At 42.2% G+C, this 15,638-nt stretch overlaps 2 protein-coding genes across 3 annotated transcripts; one reads left to right on the top strand and one right to left on the bottom strand.

The window, feature by feature from the left end:
• The first annotated feature begins 141 nt into the window (after positions 1 to 141).
• rbck1 (RanBP-type and C3HC4-type zinc finger containing 1) lies at positions 142 to 7,167 on the top strand. Its single transcript, XM_053431077.1, has 13 exons — positions 142 to 281; positions 412 to 459; positions 1,002 to 1,146; positions 1,622 to 1,718; positions 2,057 to 2,255; positions 2,399 to 2,574; positions 2,870 to 3,043; positions 3,683 to 3,843; positions 3,974 to 4,070; positions 4,314 to 4,493; positions 4,585 to 4,683; positions 5,403 to 5,546; positions 6,127 to 7,167. Exons 2-13 carry the CDS (start codon positions 420 to 422, stop codon positions 6,205 to 6,207), a joined length of 1,593 nt encoding a protein of 530 aa, XP_053287052.1. The 5' UTR covers positions 142 to 281; positions 412 to 419; the 3' UTR covers positions 6,208 to 7,167.
• An 837-nt stretch (positions 7,168 to 8,004) lies between these two features.
• tbc1d20 (TBC1 domain family, member 20) lies at positions 8,005 to 14,916 on the bottom strand. 2 transcript variants are annotated; one of them, XM_053431089.1, is made up of 8 exons: positions 14,490 to 14,916; positions 14,055 to 14,240; positions 13,780 to 13,860; positions 12,651 to 12,837; positions 12,431 to 12,532; positions 11,737 to 11,878; positions 11,120 to 11,298; positions 8,005 to 10,632 (listed from the first exon to the last, which is right to left on the bottom strand). In XM_053431089.1, exons 1-8 carry the CDS (start codon positions 14,623 to 14,625, stop codon positions 10,368 to 10,370), a joined length of 1,278 nt encoding a protein of 425 aa, XP_053287064.1. In that variant the 5' UTR covers positions 14,626 to 14,916; the 3' UTR covers positions 8,005 to 10,367. The 2 variants fall into 2 exon arrangements, with proteins under 2 accessions (XP_053287064.1, XP_053287072.1); XM_053431097.1 differs by having other exon boundaries at positions 14,496 to 14,916.
• Positions 14,917 to 15,638: the final 722 nt, after the last annotated feature.

Raw genomic sequence — 15,638 nt, 5'->3', positions numbered from 1 at the left:
TGTGTGTATGTGTGTGTGTTTGTGTGTTTGTGTGTTTTCTTCTTTAAAATGTAACTTTATTAACATGAAAGGGTTCAGGAGGACGTCGGGGGGCGGAGCCTCGTGATCCCAGTGCTATTCTTTTTTTAGTTTCCTCTTCCTGAACACCAGTCGGTTTCGCTTTCATTTCTTCCTGTCGGACTGTCAGCGGTGAAAACCTGAACGAAGCACGAACCACGAAATTTAGTCTGCGGGTTGAGACCGATCCTGAATCAGGGCTTGGACACGTTTCCTCTCTGCAGGTGAGTGTGTGTCGGGTGGAAACAGGGTTTGTGAAGACGCTCTCAGAAAGTTTGCTTGTAAAACTTGTCTTGAAACAAAACAACTCTCTTGTTGTTGTGACATCACTTCTCGTCTTACCTGTATGTTCAGGTGGGACCATGGCGTCTGAGGTGGCACCGACAGTCAATTTGAAAGAGGGTGAGCAACACAGCTGTCACATATCACATGTCTGTGAGGAATCTGTTGTTTTGATCAGTTTTAAACTACCTGTTCTCTGTGATCTCTTCACTAAAGTCAAGAAAATGTTTAATCAGGAACATAATGTGTGAAGATGATGAAGAGAAAACTATAGACAAAGTATCACATAGGACATTAAACTATTAAATGACCTGTGTGAAGGATTTAAGTAAATCAGTTGGCATAAAATAAATATAATAATAATAACAATCGGTTATGTTTTCATTAGTGTATAATTTTCTGAAAGTAATAGTGTTTTTGTCATCTTGTAATCATGTAATTAGAAGTGAGTGAAATAAGTGGCTCCTCCTCCACAGAGTCCAGCATCAGCATGATTCTACAGTAGCCCAAAAAGGTCAAAAAAAGGGCCTTTGCTTTTCTCTTTTTTTGTACGTTACTCAAAGTCTATTGTAGGTTCCTGTTTATCCTCCACACGGCTCCTGTGAGTGTGCAGATCATAAAATGCTGTGAGGTTATAAAGTGGCTCCTTGCTTCCTCTGCAGCGGAGGAACTCGCCCTCTCTCTGAGCAACGCCCTCAGCACTGGGAATACTCAGGAAGCTGTGGAACTCTGCCAGAGGCTGTCACAGCTGTCTGTCCCCGTGTCCGTCAGCGTCAACAAACCGGCCTACCCGCAGGACGCCATAAGGTAGGTCACAACCGGGGGTTAGGGTGCTCTGGCCAGATGTTTCCCTAGTGCTTGTTTGGTTGGTTTCCCTTTTGAAGAGAGGATTAGATGAGAGGAATGAAGGTCAAAGATGGCAGGAGATTTGACTCTGAGTGACTTTTAGAGGAGCACATATCTCCACCAAGGTCCAACAGTCTTTTTAATTCCAAACAGGCTGCATCAAATCAAACACACTCATAGATACCAGTACTCTAAATCTGAGTGATTGGTTATTCAATGTTAATTAATGATTCCCCACCTAAATCCAACTGGTTCTTCCCTGTTTCAAACCATAGCCAACCAACATGTTTCATTCCAGTAGTTTTTGTGTGATGCTGCTTACAAACCAACAAACAGGTGTAAACATAACCTGTGTGTGCGTGCACTAACTTGTAAGGAATAGGATTCTGTGATGCGATAGTGAAAGAATACAAACTAAGATGTTCTGTTGTTGCAGGTTGAAAGTCGGAGTCGAGGATGCTCAGTCCGACAACTTCATCCCGATGACCGTTGTGGTTTCTGCTGATATGACAATTGCACAACTCAAAGACCAGGTACTGATGTAACAGTAATATATGACCAAATCATAATATTTAATTAAAATTAAAATGTAATACTATTGATGGCAAAACTAGAGTTTAATACCTCCTCACTGACATAAAGTTTAAACTGAGCCATGATGTATTAATTCAGATATTTGACCAGTTTCCTATGTTGTTATGAAACATGTATCATAGTGAAGCAGGTGAACAAGAGTTTATTACTGTTGCTGCTTAAATATCTCTCATGCAATTCTGTCTTTAAATGCATGAATGGATCAGAGAATCCATTATTCTTCCCTCCGAACAAACATCACTGAACGATCCGTCTGTTCTGGATTTCCTCTCCGCAGTTCAGCCAGGACTTCGGGTTCCCGCCCACGCTGCAGCGCTGGGTGATCGGCAAGCGGCTGGCTCAGGACCGGGAGACGCCGTACAGCCACGGCGTTCGTGAGAGTGGAGACCTGGTCTTCCTCTTCATCCTCTCCGCCCACACCGCTCACCTCACACGCTATCAGTACAAACTGGACCAGGACCAGCAACGCATAGACGGTCAGCAACACACACACGTGGACAATACATATTTAGTATAAAAGACAAATATTCAACATTAGACACAGATGTTTCACCAGTGGAGTACACCATGCAACTGACCAGTTAAACAGATGTTTTATGTAAGGTTCATCTATTCGTAGGCATCGTGGACTCAATGGCCTTGTTCCAGCCTTTTCCCAAAGGAGGTGTGGGTGAGAAGACGGCTCCTCCTCCAAAGCCTCAGCAGACTGCTCCTCCTCCAAAGCCTCAGCAAACTGCTCCTCCTCAGGTTAAACCCAGGACGGCCCCTCGCCCCACTGTGCCTCCTAAACCTCAGGTCAGGATTCACACTCTGCCTGTTTGTCCACATAGTGTGTGTCCAGGGGCTGCACATTTTTCATTTGTAAATTTGTCCTTCAATTCTGATGATTTAACTGGAACACTTTGTTATCTGGCTAAAGAACAATATGAGTATAATCTGTGTTTGTGGTTGTGTGTGTGTGTGTGTGTGTGTGTGTGTGTGTGTGTGTGTGTGTGTGTGTGTGTGTGTGTGTGTGTGTGTGTGTGTGTGTGTGTGTGTGTGTATGTGTGTGTGTGTGTGTGTGTGTGTGTGTGTGTGCGTGTGAGTGTAGTTTGGCTGGACCTGCACTCAGTGCACGTACGTAAACAAACCAACTCGTCCCGGCTGTGAGATATGTGGAGGGGAAAGGCCAGAGGATTATGAGGTGCCTGCCATCTACCAGCCCGACCTGCAGGAGGTTGTATGGATTCAGCAGGAAGAGCTGGCCATGTTGCAGTATGAGAAGGTAACAGTGCTACTCCATTCACATTCAGGCAACCAGATCCCCTGATGACCCAGCCCTGGTCACAGACTGATTAAAACACATTGTTTTTACACGATGTTAGAAGCTGACCTGCGTCACAGTGAAGCTGGACTCGTACAGTTTGTGTTTCTAAAGCTGGAAAGTCAGGAGCTGTTTACTTTGCTTTACTTTAGTACTTACAGATTTGCAGATTTGCAACAAGAAGCCATTGGCTTATAAGTTTTCTTCACTAATCTAAATGCACTGGATGTTTATTATAGCCCAAAAATTAATTGGTCGGCTTGTCACAGACATATAGATATCAGCGCTTACGTGTTGATTCAAATGCGGTTTATGAAAACCTTTATTTTACAGAATAAACAAGAAAACATGTCAGTTTCTGTTTATTTACTTGTTCATTATATTTTATTTTATTTATGTGTTATTTTTTATGAAGAAGCTAATCTTCCAGTTTATGGTTAAACGGTAAATCTTCAAGCCTCAATTACAAGTTTTTATCTATAGGCATCATTTATTTAGCTGTGTCACTTTTTATCTAAAATGTTAATAATAGTGAGTCCTGACTTTTGAAATGAAAATTTGTGTCCTGCATTTTCCTCTCCCTCCTCCTCGGGGATGAAGACTCAGCGGGAGGAGCGAGAGAATAACTACCTGCACTTTTTGGCAACAGAAGAACAGAATCTGATCCCCAACACCACAGAGACAGATTGTCCCATCTGCTTCTCCACTCTGGAGCCGGGAGACGGCATCGTGCTCCGAGAGTGTCTGCACACCTTCTGCAGGTCGGACAGGAAACGCCTTCGTAGCATTTCATACGACCTGAATGTCATAAATGTGTTTAATTACTTCCACATTTGTGTTTTCATGTCCGTGTGTGTGTGTGTGTGTGTGTGTGTGTGTGTCCTTGTACAGGGAGTGCCTACAAGGGATGATAGTGAACAGTCAAGATGCAGAGGTGTCGTGTCCTGACAATTGTGACAGTAAAATACTGGACCGAGAAATCCGGGAGGTGAGACAAGAAACTTCTCAAACTGTGAAAGTTGACGGGAAGTAATAGGATACACTTTCGATAATCCAATTACATATAAATGCATATTACTTACAAGATGTTCAATTACGCTTGTTTCAGTAGATAATGATTACAATTAGCTATTTGATATTGTGGAAAAGTACACTTTACGGACGATGGGGTGACCTGCTTTTCTCTCGTCTTGTTTTCGGTTCTATTCATCTGTGCGATCCCGGTTGGCAGCTGCTCTCCGACGAAGAGCACCAGCGGTTTCTGGAGCTGCGTCTGAGCATCGCAGAGAGCCGCGCGGAGCACAGCTTCCACTGCCAGACTCCCAACTGTCGGGGATGGTGCGTCAACGAGGACGAGGTCAACGAGTTCCTGTGTGAACTCTGCCAGGAAACCAACTGCATCCTCTGCAGGGTAGCTTGGTGTTCATTTGTTGGGTTCGCTTGGGTGTGCACTGTCAAGTAGAGCCATCACAAATAAAGGAAATGTTGTTGTTATTTTGAAGGCCATCCATGACGGCATGAATTGCAAGGACTACCAGGATGACCTGCGCATCCGAGCAGAGAACGACCTGGCGGCTCAGCAAACTAAGCAGATGTTGGAGGTAGGTCAACCTTAAAGCTTTATTTAAAACTCACTGTGTCGACATTAACAGCAAACAGGCCTGTGCTCCCTGCTGCTCACAGATCTCTGATCAGATCAACATCCGTCCTGAGGAGTCCGATCACAGGTGGGCAGCGCTCAGACCTGAACTGAGAACTGACCACTTGTGATCGGATCAGGACGGAGGTTGATTCCAGATTCAGAAACGTATGCAGAACAGTAACATGCTCGTTTTTATCAAATTCTGAAATAAATATTTAACTTTGAAAAATAAATCACTATATATATAATTAATGTATTATAGTTTTTTATGTTTATGTCATCTTGTCCATATACAATCGATCCTAAGTAAAACAGATTGGGGTATTGCTCAGTTAAACTGGGGGTTCATTGTTTTATTTAACAAGTTATAAATTCTGTTTTATCTCTAAGTTTAACTGCAAAGTACATTTAAGACAGTTTCTTACATGTCTTTGAATTAGTCAGATAAATACTCTATATTTAAATATCCATGTGAGTTGCACCAGCAGCACCTCAGCCTGTTTGTAACTCATAACGGTTTAATGTTGTCTTTTTGTGCCCTACTTTAAAATAACTTTCAGGCATCTTGTATTGAGTTCGTACTACAAGTGTTATTCAGTGTTTCTTATGCGAGCAGTTTATTTTTTTGTGTGTTTCTCTGCGGCTGCTTTTCATCCATTTCACTGTATTTCACGACAGAGCATGCTGCAGAATGGCGAGGCCATGAAATGCCCGACCTGCGATGTCGTGGTCCAGAAGAAGGACGGCTGCGATTGGATCTGCTGTTTGATGTGCAGGACCGAAATCTGCTGGGTCACCAAACAAGCTCGCTGGGGACCAAACGTGAGTGTCGGTTCAGTGTGGAGGAAAGTTCCCACACGCCACGGTAACTTCAAGGCGACAGATTTACGGGTCACAGCCGTAGAAGTACCAGTGTTAAACCCGAACAACCAGTAAGAAACGACAGTGTGACTGGGAGCCGGGGCCCTTAGACAGCAGCAGCTAAATGGCATTAGGCCGTCATTCATTTTATTATTATTTACAAATGTGCTTTATGAAGAAATGAATGCAGACACCGGGTGTGAAAAGTGAAGTCAATGCCTAAGTGCCTGAAAGCTGCCCTCTCTTAATTAACCAGTAGAGGGCGACTTCACTGATTGCAATTCTTTCTATTGAGGTCTATGAGAAAATATGCATATAGAGTGATTGACAGCCAGAGTTGCAGGTGGGTGAGCAGTGTCTTGGAGCTCTTGGTCAGGCTCCACCCCCACTCCTCCAAATACATTCACTTCCTGTTTCAAAAGACCAAAATGGCGCCGAACAAAATGCCAAACTCGACGCAGCTCACAAACCAATGGGTGACGTCCGGCGCATCATGTGTTCTCTACCTCTGACTCTTTCTCTCTTCCTGATTCTTCTACAGGGCAATGGCGACACATCGGGTGGATGCAGATGTCGGGTCAATAATCAGGCGTGCCATCCCAACTGCAAGAATTGCCACTGAGGCGAGCACGAGTGAACAAATACAGTGTGTGTGTGTGTGTGTGTGTGTTGTGTGTGTGTGTCAGCGCACGCACTGTCTCAAGAGATGCAGACCTCAGCTGATGCTCAGGCTTTTGGTTTAACACTGCATACATTCACATATTCATTTGGACTGTTGAAATGACTCCGAGCCCAGATTCCTGGACTCTACTCAGGCGTGTTCCTGCTGCTGAGGCACATCTCTCTTCAACAGTGCGTCTGCCACTGATAGAAGTTCCATATGCAGGTTATGCAAAGTGCCAACTTTATTTTCTGCATCTCTACAGCCGAGGATATTAAGTTTACCTCATGAGATTATAAGCTTTACCGGGACACTCTGCTTTAATATTCACTTTTTTGTGATGAATCAATGCTTCATATCCATTTTAACAGCCATTTTATTTTGTTGACTCAAGTCTGGCTTTAACTCCAATAACACACACACAGAAATATATGATTATCCCCTCACATACAGTATATATAGTCTAATATACTTTTCTTATGGCTACAACTAACTAACTACATCTAACCATGTTTACCCATATATTATCTACACCGCTTCTCCTCTTGAGGGTCATGGCGAGGAGCTGGAGACAATCCCGCCTGAGGGCTGAGGTACAGAGACAAACCCCCATCACACTCACATTCACACCTACGCTCAATTTAATCTCCAATTAACTTCACCATCCAGCAATGTTCATACATTGATCAGTTATTTTCTCAATTAAACCAGAAACAAGTAACAGAAATGTTTTATTTTTAGTGGTAGTTTTTAAACAAGGGCTTTTCTTTCAGTTGTCCAATCAGGCTGCGGTGAAGGATGTTGTTTTTAATTGTTTACACTGAATGAATGTGATTATTATGTAAAAACAAGCTGCTCTGGTGCAATTCAGGATTTTGAAGTATCGTATTTTAAAAGATTAAAAAGGTGGATGAATAATGATGTCGTTTTTAGTCAAGTATTGAGTTCTCTGTCTGTTGTTCATTCCTCCAGCCTTAGATGATGTACTGCAGTAGATACAGTATATTTTCTTTATGTTGTGTATCTACAGAGTTTGCAGGTTTCACCATTACTTGAAATGTGTCTACAATAATCTGTTATTTGTCTTCAGTTCCTTCATGAGGAAAAATCTATAATGTGAACTTTGATCGTGCAAACAAAATGCAAGCAGCCATTTTTAACAAGCAGACACAAACTTGCTTTTTAGGCCTGAACAGAACCAACGTCCTCTCAGACCTTGCACAGCTTTCACCAGTCATTGGGATATTTTGCACCGATCAGCTCAGCATTCATCAGATTTAAATCTGAACTAACTACACATTCAACATCGTAAATATTTCTTTATGCATTCATATTTAATGTACATCATAATCATACAAGTGTACTTTCATTGCTTTAGGAAACAATACATGTAAGTGTCCTAAAATGATCACAATACTTTAAAGAAATGGTTTTAATTGTATAAACCTAATCAGGTGACATGTGGGATGCTTTGAAGGAGCAGGCAAATCTTCTTGATCTCTGAAATATTGTGTCTTGGCTGTATGAAAATATCTTAAAGTTTCTATCCTGTCAAATGTTTTGTGTTTTGCTGTTTAATACAAACCTCACTGTACAGAATCATGTATGTGCAGAGATTAATACAAACAGGCAGCTTTACCTTCACTTGCTGAAGGACGACAGCTTGTGAAGTAAGACTTATCTCCTAGTTATTAAACTTTTGGGGGGGGGGGGGTGAAAGGAGAAGCAAAGGGTATAAAACATATCAGGGACAAAGTATTAGTATTTTTGTTTGAAAACATCTGAAAAGTCTTAAACTTTATTTGGTGAAAATAAATCAACACATTAATGTGTAACTGCCCAAAAAAATACGCTTTTCACTATAGTTTATTAGCATTCTCTTGTACAACTTTACATCAGTATGATAATTATCACAAAATAAATGTAAAAGGCAGATAAATCATTTAGTGCAATGAAAATACATGAAAACCACTGAGTGCAGATACATGTGTTACGATTCTGCTAAACAGCTCCACTCTCGGGCTGATCAGAGCCTCACCTTCATTTTCATCAGTAGTTATTATAAAGGCAATAAATTAGTGGACCATAATATTGGAATGGGAGGCCCAGGTATTAATTTCCTTATATACAGTAGCAAAAACGAATGTTTTTTAACATGTGACTTTGATTATACCATGATATGTTTTTAGTTGCTTTTGCTGTGCTGCCTAATACAAGCAACTACAATTCTTAAAATTTCTGCCAAAAGAATATCATATAATCCAGATTAATTAGAATGAAGTGCTCTGACAAACTGTGTAGAGTATTCTTTTCTAATAGGACTTATTCGGATGAGTACCACGCCATAAGCAATCCTGATTTAAAATATATAATCAAATGACAATGACACATACTGGAATGAGATGGACTGTCTCGGAAATCAAATATTGCCCAGTCTAGACTTTTAACAATCCTATTTACTAAATCAGTCGTGTTTGAAACAAATGTTGGGACACTATTTATTGAAATGCTTTTTCCATCCGGAGCACCTTTTCAGCAGGAGTGAGCAAAGTGCCTAACAAACTAATTGTGATTGCAAAACTAACGCAACCAATGCAAACTGGGTCGCCCACTGTGTCAATCCAATTACTACATAACCCAGCTCTGAAATGTTACAGGCATTAGGTGAGTGAGTTTGCTGCTGAACTACGATGTCAGATTCCATCACCTACCCTATTATAAGCAGAGCAGAAGATGTATCCCTGTAAATACGGGCACATGAAACACAGACACATCTTTAAGGTTGCACAACTGAGCAATTAACTACAAAAACTGGAAAGCTCTATTTAACCATTTCATGGTGGATTTTCTTTTTTACTTGGACTGTGAAACCTGAACTCTAATCTGTAGCCTACTCCTCGGATTTAAAGCAACAATATGTAACTTGTATCGTATTGAGCAACAGCGCCCTCTGCAGCCACACACGGGGAATCATTCGGTTGGGTTTTCATGCCGAGAAAAATCAAAGCCCGGCAATGTGTTGACCAGAGCTCTGACTGCGTCTCCCACTCACTGAACTGAAGCTAATCAGATATCACCCATGATCACTGGCTTCCTGAACCAGAAGAGCTGCTGCTGTAACAAACACACCAAACTCTGTGTAGAGCTCTTCATCTTAAAAGTTTCCGCGCTGAATATCGGATATAAACGCTGGTTTTTACTGGTCTTTTTAACTAATCAACACCGTGCTGGGCCTGTTGCTTACACACTTCTCAAAGGATCGTGCCTGCTCTCCAAAGTTACATAGAACAAGAGCAGACGTTTGGGGTGAGGAGTGGAAATGAGAGCAGCACCATATTAATTTTGTAGCTGCTATTTTAAGATTTAAAAAGTTGCATAGTGTTGCTTTACATTTTGAGATACAAAATTAAGTCTCAAGCAGGGTACTATATATTTGGTTTTAAATTCCAGAAATATTTTGGACCCATCAATGAATTCAAAGCTGAAATGTGTAGTCAGGGTTGAGAACTCAGCAAAGTGATCTGAAACTATTAAAACCTTGAAAAGTGCCTGTGGGATCATAAACCTCTATACTCTGACATATCTATAAATTAAGAAACACTAAATTATACAGAAAGAGGATTTTATCAACCCTCTATTTGGTCTGAGTCCAAGTATCCAATAGATTACAAACAGATTGCGACCAAAGACACACACGTGCACCCACGCACGCACACATACACACTTAAACTTGGCAGCAGTTTCTATTGTAGTGAGTCCACCAAGCTTTCAACATAAATCTGAGGATTACTCAATATCCGATTATAGTCATCCCAAATATAAATAAACTTGAATAACGACACCATCCATAATAGTCCTTAGAAATAAATTCTCTTCATTATAACAGGATGGATTCGTCACTTGAGAACAATAGCAGCAGGTAACCCAAACCGCTGCATGTTCTTCAGGAGTCATGTGACCCAGAGCAGGGGCTGAGAAGCCCTATGTGGAGTGGGATGATTAGTAGCATCCTAGAAGACGAATGTGGAGCGTTCCAACCAGACAGTGTTATCAGCTGCAGGGTCTGCACCCACTAGAACCACGTGAGGGATGATGCGTTGGAGTGCAGGGGTAAAAGAGCTTCAAGGAAACAGGTCCAGCTTGGGGGCCCACTCCAACGCAGAGTTGACCACAGCAAGGGCTGCTGCCCCTAAAGCCACCGTCAGACCCATGACAGCCAGTCGGACAAAGCGCCGTGCTGCTGAAGGCCGAGTCACTGTCGCTACTGAACTGGCTGCTGCGCTCTCCAGTGCAGCCTGCTTCTGTCTGCGTCGGCGACGGAGAACTGAGTCCGGTCGCTGTTGAGTGGACGCAAGATCAAAGTCCTTAAAGGTGGAGGTGGCCATGCTTGGGAGGTCAACAGAGAGATTCACACAGAGGAGAGACCAAAGAGAAAAGGAAAGGGTTAATATTAGAATAGTGAGTAATTTAAGTTGTTGAGAAGTAGAAACAAATTTAAGGAGACATATTGTGCTCATATTCAGGTTGATCATTATAATTTGAGTTTTTAACCTGAAAAAGTTGACATGCAAGCATTATGCAAATGTGGGGCAGTGGGAGGTCATATGACATCATGTGATATGCCAGAATATTCAGTCGGGCTACTGACAGGGTGTTTCAGGAGATTCAGTGTTTTCTGTGGTGGAGAGAAGCTCCCTTTACCACTTTTACATTCATCAAAAACTATAGCACACTAGAGGAAAGTGAAAATATGAGAAAGCACAATAGGCCTCCTTTTAATATAAATACTGTTAAAAACAGTGTGTGAGAAGAAAAGAAACAATATATTCACACCACTGAGGCCAGTAGTGTTCTGTAAAGGGAAGGTAATTACCCGTCATCTGAGGCAGCTTCTTTGGCCAGTTCAGAGGGAGGAAACTGGACGAAGAGGTCTCCTGCTCGGCTGATGAGGGTCTCATAGGGCAGATCCTGAGGAATCTGAGACAGCAGATGATGAACCATGGCCATGTCGCATTCACAATCCAGCACCTCCTCTTCTCTGTACAGTACAATCTGCAACACACGTGCAAATAACACATTCAGTCATTTGAAAGGGCCACGATGGACAAATTAAATATCAAAACCCGTGGCCACTTTTTTTATGATCTGACATTAGGGTTTTTTGTTGAACCCACTCAACAAATGATGCGGCATCATTGACCCTCCATCATCACCTTTCTATGGGCCGTGCAGGTCACAGCATCGTTATAGTCGAGGTTCATACAAACTTGTCTTTACACAACCTTCATAATTTAATAAAGTACATCATTACACAGGCATCTGCATGGTGACAAAACCGAGCAGAGCTTTTAAATTACAACTGTTGGCCTAGGGCTCACATAACAATAAAGGAAGCTCATATAACTTGCACGTCCAATTCTAAAGTGTTCTATTGATTAAGCAGACTTTAGTCATGAACTGTAAATGAAGAGCTGAATACTGGGAACTCACCACAGCAGCAAAGTAGATGGGCATCAGAGGGTGGCAGGCCAAGAAGAAGTCGTACAACCGGACAACGTGGCGGAAGTCTGACAGGACGTGGCCGAACCAGGTGATCAGCCAACTGAGAGCGAAGACTGTCCCCACTTCAGCCCTGAGGAAACATGGCAGAGATGGGATCTGGACTTAAGATAAGTAACTGGAGAAATTTCTTACTGGTCATAATATGACCAGTAAGAAATCACCCTTTACTTAAATCACCACAATCATCTACTGATTTAAACATACTGAGGTTTTACATGAACCTTTTAATATCGTCTTCCAAGTTGTTCAAGAAACCTTGGAAGATGTTGCTTTAAGTGTGTCAGGAAGATAGAGGACACAGCCAAAGCAAATTAAAACCATAAATCATCCATTAAAAAATCCCTTGATGAAAACCCATTATGATGATATAAATGCTGGAGATTCCCTTGCTAAAAATACTTTCATTTATCATATTAAAATGATGAATGATCAGTATGCAATGTCAACTTTCAAGAGAACAGACAAAGTGTCAGGACTATAGACCACACTCGGGTGTTTTTAGTTGAAAACTTGTCTGGTAAACTTCTGTGTGTTCATAAATAAAGCTATGGTGGATTTTAGTAACCTCTCGTTGAAGACGGAAAATGAAGTGGTTTAGCCTTAAATCAGCAGAAAACCTTACTGTTGCATGAAGTCATGCACCTCTGGGTTGACTCTCTCAATGATGGGCATCAAATAGTTGAGAATATGTTTTGTGTTGTCCATGGTGGGATCCATGAAGTCCCTGAGAAAGAGGAAAAGGATATTTTCAGATCCCGACAGGTGGACACAGCAAAGAAAGAAAAAAGGAGACGATAGAGGATAAAAGCTGCTACAGAATTATATATTTACATTAAAAGCACCTGAGGTGATGAGTGGAGAGTTTTTCTACGAGTGCAGTCGCGCGGCGCTCTCCCAGGACCAATAAGAAGGTGACAACAATGTCGTGGTATCCTTGGTAGTAGTGCAGCTGGGGGTTACGTTTCAGGACTCGGAGGATGATGTCAGTCAGTTCCTCCTGGAGACCCTCCCTCTGCTCGTCCGGCATACCTGTGCAATCCATCCAAAATAAAAATTAACAATGTACTTCTATTAATTTCTTTAAGTTTTAGTTATGCCACAACTCTGCACATATAAATGCACTCGTTTACAATTTTTCATAATGACTTCCATTGTAATTTTTGTCATTGCACAACACTGGCAAAAAAATTGTTGAATCATGTGCTAGAGTTTTAGTAACAGTAGTTCAGTCAAAAAGAGGACAGTCTGAGTAATTAATCAAGCATGCTGGAACGAATGAACGAAAATTACACAAATATGTGATGCCATTCCATTATTTTGGGTATGAAACATAAACTGATGCAAAATATTATGAGCTGTGGGTTAGCTCTAATCAAAATATGGTACTGTATAGTATTGCAGAGTTTTTCCCTCCAAAAGTAACAATAATCTATTTAACATTTGGATTTTCAAAGACAAAAAAACTGTGAAGTTATTGAAGTCTGGTACTCGTGAGTGATGATGGAACTTCACAGAGCAGTGAACTACAGCCAGGTTCAGCACTTCTTTGGGTCGGAGCAGAAACATGTACATTGTCCTTTTCAGCTATTTGCAGCGCGTTTCTGTATTTGCACGTGTTGTGACTTTTCGCAGCGTATGTATCGTCAAATTGATTGATAATTTGCAGTTCATTGAGCTCCCTCTGCCCCTGTATGAATCAATGTTTACACAGGTAAAAAAAATGCATTAAAACACTAACTATAATTCCCAGTTAGAACTACCCGCACCTGAGCAAATTTGCATCCACTGGTTCCATAATAGTGTAAATATTTGGATAGTGGAGCAAATTTTACAGACTGGTTTGAAAGTGAAAAGCTGCTGCAGTGGTCGGGACTGTTGCAGCACTCCTAGATTGGGGGTGCTCATATCACTCTGTTTTTGTAGTAGACAGCCATGTCCATGAGAGAAGCTGTGTGGTATGTGAGTATTCACCTGGTGGGAACCTCCGCAGGGAGCGCTGGACATCCAGCAGGACTTGGTTGTAGTCCTTGTTGTTCTCTCGCTCCACCGTCTCTGCACAGGACATGTCACAGTTAGAACAGCTGGATGAGTCCAGTGTGTGGGAAAAGCTTGCACCTGCTGATGCTCTGCATGTTCTACAATAATCCACAGTGGGAAATGAATGTACACTAGCATAGAGAGCCTACAGACGTGTGGCCTACACTACTTATGTGTGTGTGTGTGTGTGTGTGCAGCTAACATGACACCTGGCTCCTGGTCCAGGACCTGCAGGGGCACGTTGAGCAGGCGAGGCCACACTTGACATCGGATCTCGTCGGTCAGCAGTCCTCCTTCACTGATGGCCATCCTCCTCAGAGCCGCTACGTCCACTGGACTCGCGCGCAGGGCCTGCGTGATGTCCGCAGTCTTCCTCTTGCGCCTGCTGTCCCAGTCTGACACACAAACACACACAAACACACTGATTACCAAGCTAGTAGCTAGCATACTGACGTTTAGCTTGCAACTGTTACAGGTGTGGGTGGGTACGTTTCAGGGGACATAGTTAGCTTAGCTAGCTCCAACAGCTACATGCAGCGACGTGAGTTTACATGTCAGTCCACCTGGAGACTGGCTACCCTGCTTGATTAGCCCCAGTAAACCCATAGCCTAGCCTCTCAGTTAGCTAGCTACACGACACTGACCGCTACCTTGTCGTCCATTCACCGGCGTGGAGGGACCAGCGCTCCGGGTTGTCCTCAGCTTCACTCCTCCACTTCTCGGCGTGTTCTCGCTAGATGACATGTCTCCACATCCTCTGCCGGGCGAACCTCGACTCATCCTCCCCGCGGCTGCCAACCGGGAGCTAGCGGCGCGTTAGCGAGCTAATCGGCGTTAGCTGGTCACCGAGCTCACGTTAATTTGCCCCGCTCTCGACAGCAGCATCTTCCTCCGTGCGGCCGCCATCGAGCGGACTTGAGACAAAGTGTGGATGATCACAGAGGAGAGAAGATGAGATGAGGCGGCGACAGGTTGACACTGAGACCGAGAAGAGGCGTCGGCACCTCGGTGATCCTCCCTGTGTTCACACCGCGGGGTCAGAGCACAGGTTCACAGTCATCATCCCGAGGAGGAGGCGCTACACGGCTACACCGTAATAATCACAATCATCATCATCATCATTATAACTACTGAAGCTCAATACCACAATGTAGAAAGTGCAAGAACGTTAAGTAGAAACATGTACAATTATATTAAATACATACAAATCAAAGTAAAAACTAACTGTTGAAATATGTTATGGACTGTGCAGGAGAAGATGTACAAAGTATACACGTGATAGTAGCACTACTACTTCTGATACAAATACTAATGATAAAACATATACTACTACTAGTACAACTACTACTAATAATAATGAAAAATAAAAGCCAACACTAAATACCACAATGTAGAAAGTATAAGAGCATTTAGTAGAAAAATATACAGTAAAATTTAATATAAAGATAATAAAAGGGAAAGCAAACTGTTACAGTAATGTTGTAGATTGTGCAGGGGAAGATGTACAAAGTATACACGTGATAGTAGCACTACTACTACTGATACAACTACTTATACTAATACTAGGTAATTGCACATTTATTACATTCGTTCGGTGAGGGTTTATTTCTCGTGTTATTTTTCATCCGATTCGTGTGAAAATATATTTTTGTGGTGTCATCAGATTTCTTTTGAAACGAAACCTACACAACCACTTTCTCTTATTTTCCACATCACAGACCTGATGGGGCAACTTTTCTCATCCTGTGCAAACAGATACACATATTTACATGACGTCCATTTCTATTTCTTCA

Source organism: Pleuronectes platessa, chromosome 2 (genome assembly GCF_947347685.1).
Source record: "Pleuronectes platessa chromosome 2, fPlePla1.1, whole genome shotgun sequence".
Taxonomy (NCBI): Eukaryota; Metazoa; Chordata; class Actinopteri; order Pleuronectiformes; family Pleuronectidae; genus Pleuronectes; species Pleuronectes platessa.
Note: the sequence above shows the minus strand (reverse complement) of the source record. Positions and strands in the feature narration are given on the sequence as shown.